The sequence below is a fragment of the Gigantopelta aegis genome, chromosome 14 (assembly GCF_016097555.1).
Source record: "Gigantopelta aegis isolate Gae_Host chromosome 14, Gae_host_genome, whole genome shotgun sequence".
NCBI classification, from domain to species: Eukaryota; Metazoa; Mollusca; class Gastropoda; order Neomphalida; family Peltospiridae; genus Gigantopelta; species Gigantopelta aegis.
The window spans coordinates 32,256,040-32,276,626 of record NC_054712.1 but is presented as its reverse complement, the minus strand read 5'-3'; the positions used below and the strand labels follow the sequence as shown (position 1 = coordinate 32,276,626).

Here is a 20,587-nt window from a genome sequence, read left to right as displayed (position 1 = left end):
GTTTCACATTCAGTAGCCTGTTGTTAATAAATCAGCGTTCTTTAAATTAGTAGTGTCATTAAACAAAACAAACTGTAAACTATACAAGTATCGAAATCAACATATACTGATGGAAAGAAATACGGGAACGCATGGTAATGGGTATTTGAGACCAAATGTAATTCACTGCTAAGTAGTTAAATCTGTATAAAATACAGAGATGTTTTGTGGCTATTGTTACTACTCGCATGTTCCTTTATTTCTTTCTATCAGCCAGGGCCCATATTTTCGAAGCCATCTTAGCCCTGTGAAATCGTGAAACAACCGTCGAGTGTGACATCACAACAGCACACACCATAGTGACGTCATAGCTTACGATAATTTTAAGATTTCGTAGGCTAAGATTGCTTCGAAAATATGGGCCCTGGGCTTCTAGATTATGGTAGCCCCACTCCCATGGCTAGTGATATTCAGTGTTGGTCTAGTAAATAACTACTATAACTAGCCCAATGGCTAGTGGAAAAAAAAACCTTGTCAAATGCTGCATTTACATATTTTGTAAATATGAATATCCTGCCTCCTCTTTCCACCCCCAATCTAAGGATTTTTAAGCTCAATCTCCTCTTTAGGTGACATATCTGATTATTACTATTAGTAAAATTGTATTTATTTAAATTAAGGCTAATGAATTTTTAATCATGGCTAGTACATTTTTAAAATAACTGATCCCATGGCTAGTGGATTTCTCTTAAATTCTAGAAGCCCGGCATCAGCATATATGTTTTTAAAATGTGCTTAGAAAACAAATATACCTTTTCTCTTCTCTTTCAGGTTTAGTTGAGAATGAGTTTTATGCAGCAACTGAATTACATGACTTCAACCATGTTTTGTTGAGAGAAATGAAGAAAGACAAAAAGTGAGATATAGCTGGTCTGTACTGGACCCCTGTCAGTCCATCCAGAGGGGACTATAGGTTTTGTGTCTGTTCATCGATCCCCGTCGGTGGGCCCATTGGACTATTTCTCGTTCCAGCCAGTGCACCACAACTGGTACATCAAAGGCCGTGGTATGTGCTATCCTGTCTGTGGGATGGTGCATATAAAAGATCCCTTGCTGCTAATTGAAAAGAGTAGCCCATGAAGTGGTGACAGCGGGTTTCCTCTGTTAATGTCTGTGTGGTCCTTAAGCATATGTCTGACGCCATATAACCGTGAATAAAATGTGTTGAGTGCGTAGTTAAATACAACATTTTCTTCTTGTCTCTGTCAGTCCATCTGTTCCACACAGTTTTCTGGATTTTCATGTTTCACAGTGCCTCAAGATAAAGAGATGACTTTTTGTGTATCTATAGCTTTATCATGTGGAGTTACAGATCAAGCTTGACTTTCATGGGCATTTGCTTTTTTTCCCCCCCAAATCTCACAAAGTTATAGCTTTTGAACTTTGGAGACACAGACATCGAAATAAGCATTGTGTCTGGTAACCCATTTACAGGTTACCACAAAATATAGCATGGTAACCTATAGGTTACTACAACTAGATATGAAAGTTAGAATTGAATTCCTGTTATCGGTACAACTAACGAAATCTGGAAGTAAATTTATCTAGTGGGCACTGCTTTAAAGCGGATTGCTGAAATTGCTGTGCAATTGCACAAGTGCGCACGAACATCGGTGCAATTTCGTACAAGAAAATGAAACACGGAAGTAAATTCATCTAGTCGATGCAGCTTAAATGCGGAATGACTATTACTGCTTGCAATTGCACATCGATGCAATTCCTTACCAGAAAATGAAACACGGAAGTCCGGAATGCATTGACTGGTTTACCTTCGTAAACGAAACTACCATTGTTGAATTTTTTGTCGAGAACGAAACACAAAAACACTTTTCTTACATGTGGTAACCTCCCGGTAACTTGAACGACCGTTATCAACTTATTTCGATGCCTGAGACATGAACATTTCTTGGGGCCCTGAAGAGGACATGTATTGCTTGGGCAGTACTCTCACAATGCTTACAGTGCTGTGTTGTTTTTGCATGTTACACCTGAATCCATGCTTGTGAACTGAAGTCAATGTTTCCGACTATCAAAGCCTTCAAACTTTGAGCTTTATGCTATTTGTATTGGACAGCCATGTTTTTTAAAAAGCTGTTACATTTCAAAAAAAATTTATTTTCCTTACATAATGGGACTCAGTCTGTTTTGGTTATTTTCATCGTGTCATATTATACGAGTACTTTCCGAAGCCCTGTTAGGAGTAGTTTTAGTTTAATACATTTTTTTTAGGACTAATTTTATGCTGTAATTTCTAGTGAAAACTTTATTTTTAATTGTAAACCCATCATATTTCATTTCCGGCACCTGTAAATGATCATGAAATTTTAATTTCTTTTTCGGCAAAGCCATATTTAGCTAAAGACATTATATTATTAATGACAGAGTTTTATAAGTTTAAGAGCAAGACCTGGTCTAAAGTGTGAAGGGGAACACTTAACACCATGCAGTTAGGCTGGTGGATGACACGCATATTAGCGTTTGCTGTAATTCAAGGGACTTGTGAAACTTTTCCCATTTAATTTTGATTATTATTTTTTTTATTTTTTTTATTATACTTTGATCTACCTGTTTTTGGGTTAGTCCATGAATTAAGTATTTGTTTGACCTAGATATTTGAAAAAAAGGAAAGGGGTCAATAACCATAAAGTGGTTTGGGTTAGATGAAACAAAATATATTTTTCAAAAGAATGATGTATTACAAAGGAAATAGATTTAATTAGTTTCGAGATATGTTATACAATGTATGTTTTGTAATGTATATTTCTATAATATGTTTCTTTTTTATTACATAATAAAAATTGTAGTGTGTAATGTCTTCTTGTTGAAAGACAGTTAAGCTTACAGCCATCAATTTTATTTATTAAGAAAATTAAATAAGTATGTTTTAAAGAGTATAGATAATTTTAACAAAAAGACGAAATGTATATATTGTAGGGGTGTCACAATACACCAATTCATCGATGTATTACAATACTTCTGCTGATGATACGATACACAATGCCCTTACTTGTGTATCGATTCCTATTTTGACCATGTGTCGATTCCCATATTAATTCTGTATTCATTTATCAAAACTAATTTGTACTTGTATGTACATTTTGGCACGTTATTTCCGGTGCAAAGGTGGACAGAGAATATGTGCATACTTGTTTTAATATGTCTATGATGTGGTATTTCTACATTTAATTTAACACTGCGTTTAACCAGTATTTCATGTTTATTAGGTTTATTTCTTATTTCTAAATCACATCACCTAAGCTTCAAGTTCAACATCTTGTTTTACTGTGAAAACACAGTGCATCAGGTATCGTGGGCTGTATATCACGATACATATCCTATCCTGGGCTATGTATTGTGATACGTATTATATCATGTTGTACTTGTAGGTGTACCGTGACACCCCTAATATATTGTACATTCCACATTAAAGCTGTTATTGATGTTTTCAGGATAGTACCAAAAGGCTGGATTCTGAAGCAGTTTCAACATCTGGGCCTTGATGTCTATCGACAGAACGTATCATTAATTTACCCATTTGCAGCTTATGATAGACAGGTAAATACCCTCTGTCTGGTATTATTTACATACTCACAGAAAAGATTTCTGAGCATGTATTGCACAATGTGTAGTTTTAATGGTAATGAAGGAAAAATCAAACAGTTTTTAAGACATTAATTATTGGTCATATTTTGAGACGATTTTCACAATTGTGGTGTGTCCACATGAGTCACAAATTCAATTCTTGGTGCATTTCCCACTAGCAGGCAGGGATCTTTTATATGGACTTCCCATTGACAGGACGGCACATACCATGGTCTTTGTAATACCAGTCATTGATGGGCCCACTGGGCTATTTCTCGTTCCAGCCAGTGCACCTCGACTGATATATTAAAAGCTGTGGTATGTACTATCCTGTCTTTGGGATGGTACATATAAAAGATCCCTTGCTGCTAATCGAAAAGAGTAGCCCATGAATTGGCGACAACGGGTTTCTCTCTCAATATCTGTGTGGTCCTTAACCATATATGTCTGACGCCATATAACAGTAAATAAAATGTGTTGAGTGTCGTTAAATAAAACATTTCTTTTTTTTCTCCAATAGCCGATGCTTAATAAATCCATGTCCTCTAGTGATGTCACTAAACAAAACTAACTAATGAAGTTTTAGCCCTGTTTTACACTTCACTCTAGAGATTTCACTGTTTACAGCCAAGTGTGTATTTTTTATTTGACTGTTGCAGCCGATCTCGAGTGAAAACATCTATGCTATTCTTCGGGCACGGCGAGGTGCTGGGACCGAGGCTGTTGTGATGTCATCACCGCTACGCCCTCTTGTGGCAGATGCCCATGAACAAACTGGCGGTGGAATTGCCATCATGTGGACACTAGCAAAGCACTTCAAGTGTAAGAAATATGATCATTAAAATAAGCAATATTTCTGATAATCAGTGAATAGCTTACCACAGAAAACTATACTTGGTCTGATGTTGTATGTGTATGAAAATAACACAGTTGGTCAAAATTTAGACATGGGGGCAGAAATGGAAAATATTTAACTAGCCCGTTGTACCAGAATGAACTACAACTTACTAGCAAGCCAGAATTTATACTAGTCCGCTAGTCTATAGAACAATATATTATGAACAATATTACAGTATATAGTGTCTTCACTATATATGTATATACAGATATATTATTGACAAAACATTATCAAGAACACTTGGTAAGTGATTAACATCACGTGGCAAAGAAAATCAAAATGATAGATTGACCGTCGGACTGGTATTGCATTTTTTAACGTTAGAATTTTTACTCGTATTTGGCGAGTGGTCGAGTACTTTCCGAAACCCTGTTAGGAGTAATTTTAATTTAATAAAAAATTTTTTTTAGTATGAATGTTATGGTGTAATTTCTAGTGAAAACATTATTTCTAATTGTAAAGACATCATATTTCATTTCCAGCACCTGTTAATGATCATGAAATTTTAATTTCTTTTTCAGCAAAGCCATATTTAGCTAAAGACATTATATTCTTAATGACGGAGTTTGATGAAGTTGGCGTACAGGCCTGGCTAGATGGATATCATCAAGTGACATCTGAACGTAAGCATTCTACTCATCTCAGCAGTCTTTATGATTGTTAGTCCCCTACCATCCAACCAGAGGGGACTATACGTTTCGTCTCTGTATTGTCTGTCCATCCATCTGTCCCACATATAGTTTTCCAGACCTTTTTATACATCCGTCTATGATAGGTTGTATTATGGTATGGCGACTGTCGCTAATCAATATGAAAATTGATTAGTGATTACTAATTTTGTGTAGCAATTTTTTTAAATGTATAGTATGATAGATTAAATATGAACAGACAATTTTTAAATAACTTTTATATCATTTATTTATTGCAAGTTTTTTTAGTAGCCACAAAGAACAAATAAATTCAGGTACAGTCATGTTTGATGTACAAAATCTGGTAAGTCATAATCGGTATTCTCTGGTTTGTCGCCATTTAAAAAATAAACTTGCTTGAATTCGCTTGCTATGTGACATCAGCGTTCAACAAATAAATCAACTACAGTATAAAATTTATTTATTTATCTATCGAATCCCAATAAATATAGAATAGCTGACCAGATTGACAAACTAGGTAATGGTAAGTCGTTTTGATGTGTCCATAGTTACACAATAATTAGGCTACTTTTTGACACAATACGTTTTCATGAATAGGACTTTTACATTGCCCCTAAATAAACATAACCAGTTGTAAACAGCAGTTACATGTACGTCATTAACATTGTGCAAGGCTTCTAGTATTTTTATCAAATCCACTAGCCATGGGATCAGTGATTTTACAAATTTACTAGCCACAATTAAAAATTCACTACCCCTACTTTACTTTAAGTTAATACAATTTTACTAATTCATAGTAATAGTCGGACATGTCACCTAAATAGGGAGATAGAGCTTAAAAACACTAACACTGAGTGGTGAAAGGGGCAGGATATTCAAAATAGACTTAGCTGCAGCATTTGACACAAAGAATTTCACTAACTGTCGGGCATGGCAATAGTAGTTATTCACTAGCCCAACACTGAATATCACTAGCCATGGGGAGTGGGGCTACCATAATCTAGAAGCCCTGATTGTGTCTAACGGCACTAGGTTACCTGAACAGTTATATGACAACTGTAAGTGGTGGTCCTAATCCCAGTCCTTGGCTTTTGAAAAACCATGGCGAGTGAAAAATCACACACCTCAAAATGCTTAGGCAAGTGAAAAATCGCCCTCATCAGAATGCCAAGGCGAGTAAAAACCAAGCATTATTAATTTATCAAGTAATTGATACATGTAAATGTAGAGACGTATGTTGCAAAAATGAACTAATAAACAAATAATGTTTTCTGCTAATTTTATGTTGTTTGCTTCATTAGTGTAGTCTGACTTCTTTTTCCTATCAGGAATGGTTTTAATACAAAAAAATTCCAGGAGCAGTGCTATAGAAATATAATTATGACATACACTGATGCAGACAATTTGATTTTTTAATTACAATATGTACTACTCAGATAATTTGATGCACACAGTTATAGATACCATTTCAGTGTTAGGTGGTTTGATGAACGTGCAGCTAAACATATGTGTTTGTCTTGAATTTCATTATTATGTACAACAAACATGATTAGGATAGTTGGGATGGGAAAACTCACTAATTCTGAGGAGGTTGTTCAATTAGAACTACGACCCAAGCATCTTAGGTGTGCACTACCGACTGAATTAGATTCCTCACATTATTAAAACAATTTTAAATAACTTATTAAACGTAGGCCTACAATTAGTTTAGTTGATAGTGTTAGTTGGGACACCTGATATTCACATGGCATTTTTAATTCAACAATTATGCAACCAGTCTCCTTCCCTCAACATTGTAACATATGACCTACCATTTCCAGTTACAAACGGCTTAGCCCAAGTACTCTGACTGTAAGAGAGCTAGACGGACATTAAAAGGGTATAACCTTCCAAATGTCCTTCGAGAAAATTTTACCGACTTCGCTGATTTCCGAAACAAGTTAGTTTGTGTATGCTACAGAAGCCACTTTTTAATTCAATTCCATTTTTTTTTGCTCATACATTTGTAACTATATGAACAGTATGTATGAGTTAGCCTTATCAGATGTTGTGATCTATTAGCTTACAAAAGTGGACTGTTTCTAATTAATAATAAATTAAAAAGGCAAGGGACGTCTTTAAATTTGTCTATTAAACCAGTGTTTTCCTATTTGTATAGCAAAGATAAGTACCAGTCACACATTAAAAACATGCATGGATGCTACCGTTCTCGTTACATTTTTTTCTTTTTCTGGTATTAGTAAACAGGTCTTTCTATCAGCTAGAGGGGCAAGACGCAGCCCAGTGGTAAAGTGCTCGCTCGATACGCGGTCGGTCTAGGATCGATCCCCGTCGGTGGGCCCATTTGGCTATTTCTCGTTCCAGCCAGTGACAAAGGTCGTGGTATATATAAAAGATCCCTTGCTGCTAATCGATTAGAGTAGCCTATAAAGTGGCGACAGCGGGTTTCCTCTCTCAATATCTGTGTGGTCCTTAACCATATGTTTCACGCCATATAACCGTAAATAAAATGTGTTGATGCGTCGTTAAATCAAACATTTTTTTCTTTCTATCAGCTACATATATACAAAATTATTTTACATCCACTGTTTGTTAAGTGTAACATGCGTTATTTTTCACACTTGCCGGATTTAAATTACGTGTGCTGTACGAGCGCAAGGTCTGTAATCGGACGAGGAACAAAATATATTTAAATTATCCACTTTTGAATAATTTTTTTATATCTGAAAATTGGCTGAAACTAAATTCTTTCCCTTATGAGCCCTGGAATTTAGTACATTTTATGGTTAAAGGGACATTCCTGAGTTTGCTGTACTTTTAAAGATGTTATCGACTAACAAAGACTTTTTTAACGATTGTAATTACATATCAAATATATTTTTCTGCATAAAATATTACTGGCTGTATATTAAACATGTTTCTGATCGTTCTAATATTTGTACTTGGTTAAATTTCATTTTATTTTCTAAAAAAGATTTTTTCGTACGTACGAAATTATTTGAAGACAAAATCTAGTTTTGGCTTCTTACAAATATTAAGACGACCAGAAACACATTGAATATACAGACACTGATATTCTAAACAAGAAAATATATTTAATATGTAAGTTTAATTGTAGAAATATTTTATTAATCGGAAACATCTTACAATGCAGCAAACTTGGGAATGTCCCTTTAATATATACTAAAAGGCAAAAGTTACTGTGACACACAAAAGACAAAGATAACTGATGATAAGTTATACTGCCGTGTATGAAACGTTATAACATGGACAGAGAAATGTCCGAAGGTATGGAAATGAGCAACAGTCCATGAAAAGGGCTGACCTGCCATATGCAAATGAGCCACATCACTAGAGGGGTCCAGAGCGAAGTTCACACAGTCAGTAGCGAGTGTTGTCCATCTTGAGCATTGATACAGGCCTGGCACCGTCCTCTCATTGAGGCCACTAAATGCTGGAGAAAAGGATGGTACAGGCTGTGAGTGTTGCTGGCTGGAACCTGTTTCGCAGATGTGTGGTTTGGATCCATGTGTCTTGGCGAGGGGTTGTCACACACACACACATCAGTCCTGTGAAAGTATATTATATATATAACTGTGTCATCATATCATCTTGAAAGCATTTTTTATTTGTTTGTCAAAATAAAATAAAAATTCATATATAACCTGTCCTCTGATTAAGTTTCCCTCCGTTTCACTATGATACTATTTCAGATATAATAGCTGGACATTTGTTGGGTCGTAGTGGACAAATACAGGCGGCCATAAATCTGGAAATTCCTTCAAAGGATTTCAATTACATGGACTTGAAAGTGACCGGTTTGAATGGACAGCTGCCCAACCTTGACCTTGTCAATTTAGCTGTTCGACTGTGTCGCAAGGAAGGCGTTAATGTCGCTTTGAACAACAGGGTAATAACTTTTTTTAAATTATTTTCATTGCTAAGAATTTTTTTTGTTGTTTCAGTTTTACATTTTTCATGATAAATTTAAATGCATAATTTTAATAGTTATTGTTAAGCAAATATACAGTTTGTTAGTTTCTTTTTTAATATTTTTTTCTTAATGTAATAAAGGATTTTATGACTAACTTTTTTGTCTGCAGGGTCAGATCTCAAATGCAAATTGTATGTTGTAGTTTTTTTGTTAGGGTGGTGATGGATTTTTAAACATTATTTATTTTAAAGTGCAATTCATGATAAGTCAAAATAATAGTTGAACAAATTTCTTTTTATGCAACTTTTAGAAATTATTTCTACATGTGTTTGTGACTGAAGCTTTTATGATTAAAATATGTACCAGTACTCAGTGTTTGTGCTTTCAGTTTTGGGTGGGTGATTTTCATTTAATGGGGACTTTTAAAAAAAAAAGAGTTTAGCATACATTTCACTTTTATTCAGTTTACAAAAACTAGCTTGGAGTACAACTTTAATAAATAATTTGAAAGTAACAAAAATATGTGATTTTTTTAAACTAATAAGTAATATACTCTAATGTGAACACCACAAATTAATATAAATTGCCATGTCATGATTTTACACAATTTGTTAATGTTAAATAAGAAAGGTAATATTTGTTATTTGATTGCAGCTTGACTCTGGTTTCAACCCTGAATCCTTGGATGGTTTCACCCACTCCTTGGTGACTATGCTGAACATGATGTGGAACCAGGCTAGTGGCTCCCCTACTGCCAACCATGGACTCTTCCATCGGTTTCATATAGAATCTCTGACTTTCACCGCAGTGGCGAAGGATTTGCACAGATCTCACAGTCTCGACTCGGCGGCTAGGTGATGATCATTTATATATTATGAACACTGCAAACATATCACTTTCATTTCTTCGGTTGTGACTTCGTTCATTCTTATATAATTATTTTCTAAGTGCAATATCACTTATTAACTAATTATTTTGTGTTGTAACTCTATTTATTAAAAGCTGTGTTTTAATCATAAATAATACTGTATAAATGTTTGAAATGAATTGGTATTTTGTTGTGTTCAAACTACATTATTATAAAAAGATTCATGATTTTGTGTCATTGTTCTAACGTCACAAAATCATGGTCTTATTATGAAAGATTCATTATTTTGGGAAAATGCACTAACTACTGTATTAGGGGGAAGGATTTAGCTCAGTCGTTTGAGTGTTCGCTTAAGGTGCTTTTGTCGCAGGATCGAACCATCTCGGTGGATCCATTCAGCTGATTGGTTTTTTTCTCGTTCTAACCAGTGCACCACAACTGGACAAAAGCTGAGGTATGTGTTTTCCTGTCTGTGGGAAAGTGCATATAAAAGATCCCTTGCTGCATTAAAAAAAATGTTGCGGGTTACCTCTGATGACTACGAGTCAGAATTACCAAATGTTTGACATTATTTGGTGGTCATATTTTTACTACGTGATTATCGATGGTGTATTTGGAAGACTAAAACCACTTCTTTGAGCTGTTTTATTAGTCATATATTTGATATATTTTGTTTTTAATGTTTCAACTACAGGATTATTGAGGGTGTTTTCCGAAGTCTGAATAACCTCTTGGAGCAGTTCTACCATTAATTCTTTAATTGTTTTGTGTTAATGTTTCAACTACAGGATTATTGAGGGTGTTTTCCGAAGTCTGAATAACCTCTTGGAGCAGTTCTAGTTCTTTACCATTAATGTTTTCTATTGAGGGTGTTTTCCGAAGTCTGAATAACCTCTTGGAGCAGTTCTACCATTAATTCTTTAATTGTTTTGTGTTAATGTTTCAACTACAGGATTATTGAGGGTGTTTTCCGAAGTCTGAATAACCTCTTGGAGCAGTTCTACCATTAATTCTTTAATTGTTTTGTGTTAATGTTTCAACTACAGGATTATCGAGGGTGTTTTCCGCAGTCTGAATAACCTCTTGGAGCAGTTCTACCATTAATTCTTTAATTGTTTTGTGTTAATGTTTCAACTACAGAATTATCAAGAGTGTTTTCCAAAGTCTGAATAACCACTTGGAGCGGTTCCACTAGTCGTTCTTCTTATTTAATGATTATTTTGTGTTAATCTTTCAACTACAGGATTATCGAGGGTGTTTTCCGCAGTCTGAATAACCTGTTGGAGCGGTTCCACCAGTCGTTCTTCTTCTACATCCTGCCTGCGACAATGCGCTACGTGTCTATTGGACTCTACATGCCACCGTTTGCACTGATTGTAGCAGCTGCACTCATCAAAATATCCTTTTTTGTGTCATATTAAACAACATGGTGTATGCTGTCCTGTCGGTGGCAGTGTGCATATAAATGACCGCTGAAATAATGAAAGATGGTCTTGATGGTGTACTGTTTAAGCCATCAACCTTAAAACTGGTAGGCACTGTTAAAGTTTGTTTTGTTTTTTAAATTTAACGACACCACTAGAGCACATTTAATTTAATTTCTTAATCATTGGCTATTGGATGCTGTGGGTGACAAATTCTTAAGTTTGAACCCTTGTTTGAAATGTACTGAAGTCTTGTTAAACATATAAGGCCGAATTTACGAAGCCTGTTTTTCTTAAATGCAGGTGTTTAAGCATTGAAAATACACATAGTTACACGTGTGTAAGTCATAAAATTCGGCCCATATTCTTTACCATTTCTTTCCTTTTTCTTCTGGTCACATGACTACATTTTCCATTCGTTTTCACTGTTACAATTTGTTTTCTCAATAAAAAAAAGTATAATTTTTTTTTAGGTATCTAATAATAATTAGGCGGGATGTAGCCCAGTGGTAAAGCACTCGCTCGATGCGCAGTCTGTTTGGGATCAATCCCCGTCGGTGGTCCCATTGGGCTATTTCTCGTTCCAGCCAGTGCGCCAGTATATCAAAGGCTGTGGTATGTACTACCCTGTTTATGGGATAAGCATATAAAAGATCCCTTGGCGACAGCAGGTTTCCTCTCTCAATATCTGTGTGGTCCTTAACCATATGTCTGACGCCATATAACCGTAAATAAAATGTGTTGAGTGCATTGTTAAATAAAACATTTCTTTCTAATAATAATAATAATAGTAGTATCTATTAATTGGTGAACATATACTTTGGAGTGAAAGTATGGTTCTTACATTTTATAGTCTGCTTAAGCCTTTTTGGTTTTTCTTAATTCGAACCAAGCTGTTGCCTTGTGGATAGGAATGGATTCTGGGAAAAAGACAGAAAATATTCCAGACAAGACAGAAAAATCTCCTGACAAGGCTGAAGACATTCCAGACAAGACAGAAAAATCTCCTGACAAGGCAGAAGACAAGACAGAGGAAATGTCGGAGAAGACGAAAGAATCTGATAAAAGTACTAAAAAAGAAAGAAAATCCAGTGTCAATGAAGGAGAGAAGGATGAAACACATGAAGTGGATACGAGTGCTGATTCTGACATGGAACATGAAGATGTAATAATGATTATCATAACCATGTTAATTTAATAATAATATTAGGAATGGTTAAAAATGTAATGACAATTTTGTGTGTATCATCCATTCACTATCCCACCAATCCATCCATCCATCCAACACATAATTTCATGCACACATTCATGTACATACAGGACTATAATTATGTTTAACACGCACACACAACACACAAAAACCATATACACAACACACATATACAACATACACACAGACACACAACACATATGTGCACACACAAAACACACACGAAACACACAAAGGACACACATGTATGCATGCACTACGCATGTGTACAACAGACAACACAATACAACACGCACACGTATGCATTCAGTACACATGTATACAATAGACAACACGTGCGCGCACACAACACACAAAAACCATATATACAACATACACACAGACACACAACACGTGTGCACACACGAAAAACAAACAACACGCACACATATCCATGCACTACACATGCACACACAAATGCATAGTTATGCATGCACTACACACTTATACAACAGACAACACGTGCGCACACACAAAACATGCACACATATGCATGCACTACACACTTATACAACAGACAACACATGTGCGCACACACAAAACACGCACACATATGCATGCACTACACACTTATACAACAGACAACACGTGCACACGCAGACACACAATAAAATCCTAATAAGTACTGATTAAACATGACTTGATGGATTACTTTGTTAAGAGCGAGTTCTTAAGGGCTCAGTGGGTAGGTGTAAGGCCACTACACCCTCTTCTCTCTCACTAACCAACTAACAACTAATCCAATGTCCTGGACAGACAGCCCAGATAGCTGAGGTGTGTGCCCAGGACAGCGTGCTTGAACCTTAATTGGATATAAGCACGAAAATAAGTTGAAATGAAAGGAAAATAAGTTATAAGACCTCTCTCTCACTAATCGGAACAGACGGGCTAGATAGCTGAAATATGTACCCGGGACATCTTGTCTGAAACGTAACTGGGTATTAAAAAAAACAACGTGCCGAGATGCTGTTACACAAGTCTGCTTTTGCCTGTCCGCTTGTTTTGCATCAGTTGCTTAAGTTTGGAGGATCACACCCGATTGGTAGATCTCTTCTCTGATTGGTTTTCGTCCCAACCAGTGCCTCATGTGTGGTACATCAAAGGCTATGGTGTGTGCTGCCTGTCAAAAAGTGCATATGAAAGATCCCTTACTACTGATGAAAAAATTTAACGACTTTCCTTTTAAGACTTTTAAGTTTTACAATTATTAATTTGACATGCAATAGCCGATGCTTAATTAATCGGAGGGATCTAGTGGTGTCATTGAAAAAAACACCCCCAAAATTAAAGTTTTTTTTAACTTTCATTTTGTTGTGTTGTGTAATTCAATGACAAATTAAAAAATTCATTTTATTTCAGTTACCTCCACCGACCGGCTTCATGTCTATTCTGCCGGTATTGTCGATCTGCCTCCTGCTTGGTTTCATGGCTTACATCGGACCGTCGTACCTGTCGCGATTCTCAACCCCGTTCAGAATGAAGATGGAAGACTCTTTCATGTTCGGGCTGCTTGCATTGTTCTGTGCATCTCTGGCTTACCCCAGAATGATCAAACGGTAAGCAAGTTTATCCTCCATTAAAGGCTTTTGTAGGAGATATCATTGGCATTATAATTTGCGATATCTCTCCGCAGGATATATCGCTTCTTATAATCTTGATTGGTCAAATTTTAATCACAAGACAATATTTTGTTACGTCACTGTGTTTGTCTCAGCGCTAAACCTACCATTAGTGACGTCACGCCACTGCCGTTCTGCTAGTTAACGAGTCTACCGCTGACATTCAACCCACATTACTGACATTGTTTACAACTGTTGCAAATGAAAAGAATGATAATGGATGATAAAAAGAATACCCCCCTCGTGTCTTGTGATATCATAATTTATCAGCACTCGTTGATAAAAGTATAAAATCCTCGGAGAGCCTTGGATTTCATACTTTTATCAACTCGTGCTGATAAATTATGATATCACAAGACACGAGGGGAGTATCCTCTATGTACACTCCCAGTGTTCGAAATAAACACTTATCCTGACAAGCAAAACGTACCTTAGTGGTTGTCCAGGGGTGTGACATAGCCCAGTGGTAAAGCGCTCGCTTGATGCGCAGTCGGTTTGGGATCGATTCCCGTCGGCGGGTCCATTGGGCTATTTCTCATTCCAGCCAGTGCACCACGACTGGTATATTAAAGGCCGTGGTATGTACTATCCTGTCTGTGGGAAATGCATATAAAAGATCCCTTGCTGCATTAGAAAACATGTTGCAGGTTTCCTCTGTTGACTACGAATCAGAATTACCAAATGTTTGACATCCAGTAGCCGATGATTAATTAATTGATGTGCTCCAGTGGTGTCGTTGAACAAAACAAACTTTATTTAGTTGTTGTCCAGTGGACAAGTAAAAATTTATAATCATGCTGTTTTATTTTGAGCAATCAAAAACACTGTCCTTGATCTTGAATAAAATTAACAACTTAATTGGACATGTAAAAATATTGATGGATAAGTAGATTTGTAGATGTACTTGTCTGGTGGACTAGTGAAAAATTCTACTTGAGAGCATATTGTCACAGACCACTGACCTATTTAATGGTCTAACAAAGTATTACCTGAACAAAAATAATTTGATTTGTCCCTAAATGTACTTTATTTAACAATCTTTATAACCACCATACTACATTTATTAATGACATTTTGTTAAAATAATTGAATTATGGCAATGGTCCATAATTCAAAAGCTAAAATTGCCGAGAGGGATGACATGGATTTCACTCCATCATGGTTCAGTTAAGGTGATGCGATAGCTAGATTTTTTTTCCAATAATTAATGTAATTTTTTATTTATTATCCATTTTTAGAGAAATAAGGTCCTTAAATCCATGACAGTATGCCTTTAATTCTATCACCAACTTCAGTATTAAATATTGAAAGATTTTAATTTTATATTAGATATTTGAATTATGTTGCTCATGACAGCTGTATTACGAGTAACTGTCTTTGACACACAATGTCATATATTCAGTTTGGTACTTTGATGGATTGTTACAGACATGGAATGGAAATAATTTTGAAAACAGTCGTTCGACTTGAAATGTTGGCCTGTGAAAAGCAAAAATCAGTCCAGAGGCCTAATTCACTAAACTCTTGCAACTTTGCGATCTCGCAGTGCAATGCAAAAAGACTTGCAAAGAGGATTCTTTGTTGTCTAGCAGAGACTAAGAGACCTTTGTGAAATTAGGCCCATGATCTATAAAAATTGACCTGCTAAAAACAAAATAAAAAATTGCAGGTCATTTTTTTTTCAAGAAATGGATGTATGTAGCATTACCTCATCTGCTATTTAACTTATGTGAATGTATTGTTATGAATTCCATAATGCTCAAAACTACTTCTCTTAGAGGTCCACAATTTTTAACAGTATCCCAAACCCTCCCCTTGCCTTGTCTTTATTTCCAGCAGGCCATTTTTAACAATATCCCAAACCCTCCCCTTGCCTTGTCTTTATTTCCAGCAGGCCATTTTTAACAATATCCCAAACCCTCCCCTTGCCTCATCTTTATTTCCAGCAGGCCATATTTTTCTCTCTTTTTTTTTTATTTTCTTACCAGGACATAATTGTTTTGGCCTTCTGTTTTTGAAAATATATAGCAAGCCATATTTTGAGCACTGTTACCAGAATATTACTTCAGACTAGAAAATCATTATGATCAGTGAGATATGTAATTCTGCCAAATTCTTGTTTTAGGAAATCTGATGACACTGAGAGGTTTTCTGTTGACTGGCAGCTGTTGAAATGTGTGGCCTTGATTTACCTCGCACTTCTCCTCTTCTCCATCTCTCTGATGAACATATCGCTGGCGTTCTTTCTCGCTGTAACCATGGTACCAGTGTCTGCACTGGTGGGTCCTACCAGTAACAGGTAAAATTCATCATCAGACTGTACACCAGACTAAACAGTTAGCATAGAATACACATGAGAAACATTAGCCTCTCTCTCTGTCTCTCTCTCCCTCTCTCTGTCTGTCTCTGTCTCTCTCTCTCTCTCTCTCTCTCTCTCTCTCTCTCTCTCTCTCTCTCTCTTTCTGTTTATCTGTCTGTCTCTCTTTGTGTGTGTGTCTGTCTATGATTGATCCCTGTCAGTGAGCCCATTCGGTTAGTTAATGTTCCCTTACTCCTAATGGAAAAATGTTGCGGGTTTCCTCTCTGATATAAGACTATAAATATTGTCAAATGTTTGACATCCAGTAGTGGATGATTAATAAATCAATCTGCTCTAATGGTGTTGAACAAAAACAAACTTTCATTTAACATTAGGCAAGAACTAGTCTAGTGAGCTGAACCAGCTAGTAATATACGATTGTAATATCAGAATTAATCATTACTTTTTATTTTTTTATTTCTCCCCCTAGATTTTCATTCCTGCTTCAGAAGCTGCTGCTATTGTTGATGTCTCCTCTCTCTCTAATGTTTGCCGCTGCGGTTGTGACGCTGACCCTGAGCAGCGAGGACTACGACGGCGTTATCGACCTCATGCTCAAGTCGTGGACCATCCTCAAACAGATGCTTGTCATGAGATTGCTAGATCAGTGCTTCTTCGGGAGCTGGACGTACACCGTGCTCAGCTTCAACATCTTCCCGTGCTGGCTGCTCTTCTGGGGACTTCCCAACTGTCACGTGTCATGAATCAACATTCTCTTCTGGGGACTTCCCAACTGTCACGTGTCATGAATCAACAATCTCTTCTGGGGAATTCCCAACTGTCACGTGTCGTGAATCAACAGCCGTTCTGGGGAATTCCTAACTAACTTTTGTCATGAATGAACAATCTATTCTGGGGAATTCCCACCTGTCACGTGTCATGAATCAACGGCCGTTCTGGGGAATTCCCACCTAACTTTTGTCATGAATCAACAGCTGTTCTGGAGAATTCCCAACTGTCCCGTGTCATGAATCAACAATCTGTTCTGGGGAATTCCCAACTGTCACGTGTCATGAATCAACAGCCGTTCTGGGGAATTCCTAACTAACGTTTGTCATGAATCAACAGCCGTTCTGGGGGATTCCTAACTAACGTTTGTCATGAATCAACAATCTGTGCTGGGGAATTCCTGACTAATTTGTATCATGAATGAACCATTTGTCCTGGGGATTTCCTAACCGCCTTGTGTCTTGATTTAACAATCAATCTGAGGAATTCCTGACTTTTAATATCTTGAATGAACCATCTGTTCTAAGGGTTTCCAGTTGTCCTGTATCTTGAATGAATATTCTGTTGGGAGAGGTAGGGGGTGGGGGAGCAAACTGCCATTGATCACGAGTATGGCAGATTTTCATGTCTTGGATCATGAAAGAACAATCACTTCTGAGGAATAACCAGTTTATCATCAATCTTATGGTGTGTGCTGGGGGTTAGGGTGTCCCAATCGTCGAATGAACAAACTGTACTAGAAGATTCCATCCATCGTTTATCATGAATCCAAAATTTGTTGTGGGGAATTCCCAGCTACTTTTGTATCATTATTACAGTGTGTACTACTACATAACGGCCATCAAAACAAATCACAAACGATCGTTTAGTGCTATGTTTACTGTTGTCACATACTTTATTCATGGTTAAGCATCTAATTCTTGACTCGTCCCAGCATTTTTTACTTCTAGATGTATCACTTTGCAGGGTCAAGAAAATAATGGAACAACTTTTGAGTAGCATTAAAATATAGAATTCTGGCAAATCCAGTGCCCAGATTTTTGAAGCTATCTTCACACTATGATATTGTAAAACTGTCTTAGGCTATGGCATGCGTCGTAGTTACATCATAGGTTACGATGGTGTTACGTTATCGTAGTGCTAAGATGGCTTCGAAAATCTGGCCCCAGGTTCTCAATCCCTGATATTTGCAATTTTTGACATGTTTGTTTAAATGAAATTTGTGAACTAGAATCTTCTCTTGTTGATAGTTGACACATATTGTAGATCCTGAAATTAATGAGATCTTAATATTAATGGGAAAAATGCTAGTTTGTGTTATTTGCATTAATAATATTATGCATTTATTTCTCTGTTATTAAAAATTTATTAAAATTCTAATATATTCATAAAAATGGAACTGGAAAACAATTCATTGTAGGCAAGACAGACTAATTTTCGAATAGACCATCAAGTTATGTGTCACATGCTATTAAAACAAAGATTACAATTCTAATTCATTTTTAAAACTGGAGCACAATTAATCGTAGACGAGACAGACTAATTGTGCAATAGTCCAGCAAGATGCCAGCCACGTGTGATGATTGCAGGGTCTTTGGCCTCCCTGTCAAAAGCCGACAAGATCCAATGCGGGTGAATGGGTTTTGGCACACTAATATTGTGGTCAACCCTTTCTGTGTCTTTCAGTCCAGGAACATTTAATTTAGAGTTTAACCCAGAAATAAATAGTACAGAGCTGAATTTTTCAGAATAAATGCAGAACATCATTAGTAATATCATATCAAAAGTCCCCAAGTTTCCGAGGTGTGCTAACTTACTGCAGTTTACGCATGTAATCCATTTTTGTTATCTACCTTAGGGAGATCATCAAAGGGAGGCCACTCGCATTAACTTCATGTCACATTTTAGTGTGCCCACCGTCACGCGCATTAACTTAGGGACGCGTTAATTTCAGGATCTACAGTAATTAAAAAAATATATAGTTATAGTTACATTCCACATGGTATCATACATACAGGTTTCTACTTTTGATATTTAAAACTGCATCAAGAATCTAATGTTTATTTTTTTTTTTTGACTTTTACTGCGGAGAGTTTTGTAGAATTTAATTCTTTCAAAGTTTTCTGTTTGTGACGATAATAGTACATTACTATTGAAGTTTGTTGTATGTGTATGTATGAAAGACATTCTGTTGTTGTTTTTTCACTTGTTAGCAAATTGTTTTTGCTATAGGCCTACGTTCATTTGCAATGTTCTTTATTACTGGTCATTATAATATTTCATCTTGATCGTTTAAATTGTGAAATAAAAATATCACTGTGCTTCTAAGCAGAATCCTCCAGACTTGAGTGTTTTAATATTCAATCAATCATCGCCTGTTAAAAGTAACATGTCAGTTATGTTTTCCAGGTGATCTTTCATTGCAGGCAGCGAGTTTCCTCTCCAATACACTCTGTGGTACTGGGCCCCGTTCCAGGAAACGATCTTAGCACTAAGATCACCTTAGTGCATAAGGTAGCTATGCACTTAAGGTGATCTTAGGGCTAAGATCGCTTTGTGGAACGTGGCCCTGAACTATATATCGAACGCCAGATAACCACGATTAAAATGTGTTGAGTGGACAAGATTAGATAAAGCCTTTCTTTTGTTCATTGCAACATTTCAAGCATTGTGGATGTATTAAAACTGGCTTTGATTGGTTGAATGAAATACCATGTGGACATAGGAAAGGAATATTTATTTTAATGACACACCTCAGCACATTTTAAACTATGCATGGCAATTTGATTAATATGGATGTCAGAAATTTGGTAATTTTTACTTGCAGTCGTCAGAAGAAGCCCACTGTATTTTTCAATTGGCAGTAAGGAATCGTATATTGTGGGCTTCATACATGGATGTAATACAGCACATATAACTGTTATATACCAGTCATGGTGGCTATTTGGTTTCTAATATATAGTAAATGGCACATATAGATTAAAAGTTTTTAAGTATGGCTAAAAGAAATAATTTAGATTGTCATTGATTACAAGCCCTCGTCCAATCGATTTAAGTTTTTGTGAAAAAATCCATTATCCTTTGAGTTGTTTGCATGTTCCACATTGTGATATACCAGGTATGTAATGTGCACAAAAATATACCAGTACCATTGCAAATAACTCAAATGTAAGTCAATTGCTTGAAGAATAATGCAAAAACATTACATATAAAAACTGATGAGAGATCATTTTCGA

General features: G+C 36.2%; 1 protein-coding gene across 1 annotated transcript in view; it reads left to right on the top strand.

Annotated features, from left to right (window-relative positions):
• LOC121388372 (glycosylphosphatidylinositol anchor attachment 1 protein-like) overlaps nt 1–19,685 on the top strand; it is a 29,681-nt gene extending 9,996 nt beyond the window's left edge. The window contains exons 3-13 of the mRNA XM_041519672.1: nt 811–895; nt 3,489–3,594; nt 4,281–4,443; nt 5,041–5,142; nt 8,883–9,079; nt 9,758–9,957; nt 11,215–11,368; nt 12,288–12,560; nt 14,004–14,200; nt 16,389–16,562; nt 17,053–19,685. Of these exons, the coding sequence (XP_041375606.1) occupies nt 811–895; nt 3,489–3,594; nt 4,281–4,443; nt 5,041–5,142; nt 8,883–9,079; nt 9,758–9,957; nt 11,215–11,368; nt 12,288–12,560; nt 14,004–14,200; nt 16,389–16,562; nt 17,053–17,326 (1,925 nt within the window). The 3' untranslated portion in view covers nt 17,327–19,685. The remainder of the gene's footprint in view (nt 1–810; nt 896–3,488; nt 3,595–4,280; nt 4,444–5,040; nt 5,143–8,882; nt 9,080–9,757; nt 9,958–11,214; nt 11,369–12,287; nt 12,561–14,003; nt 14,201–16,388; nt 16,563–17,052) is intronic.
• Nucleotides 19,686–20,587: the final 902 nt, after the last annotated feature.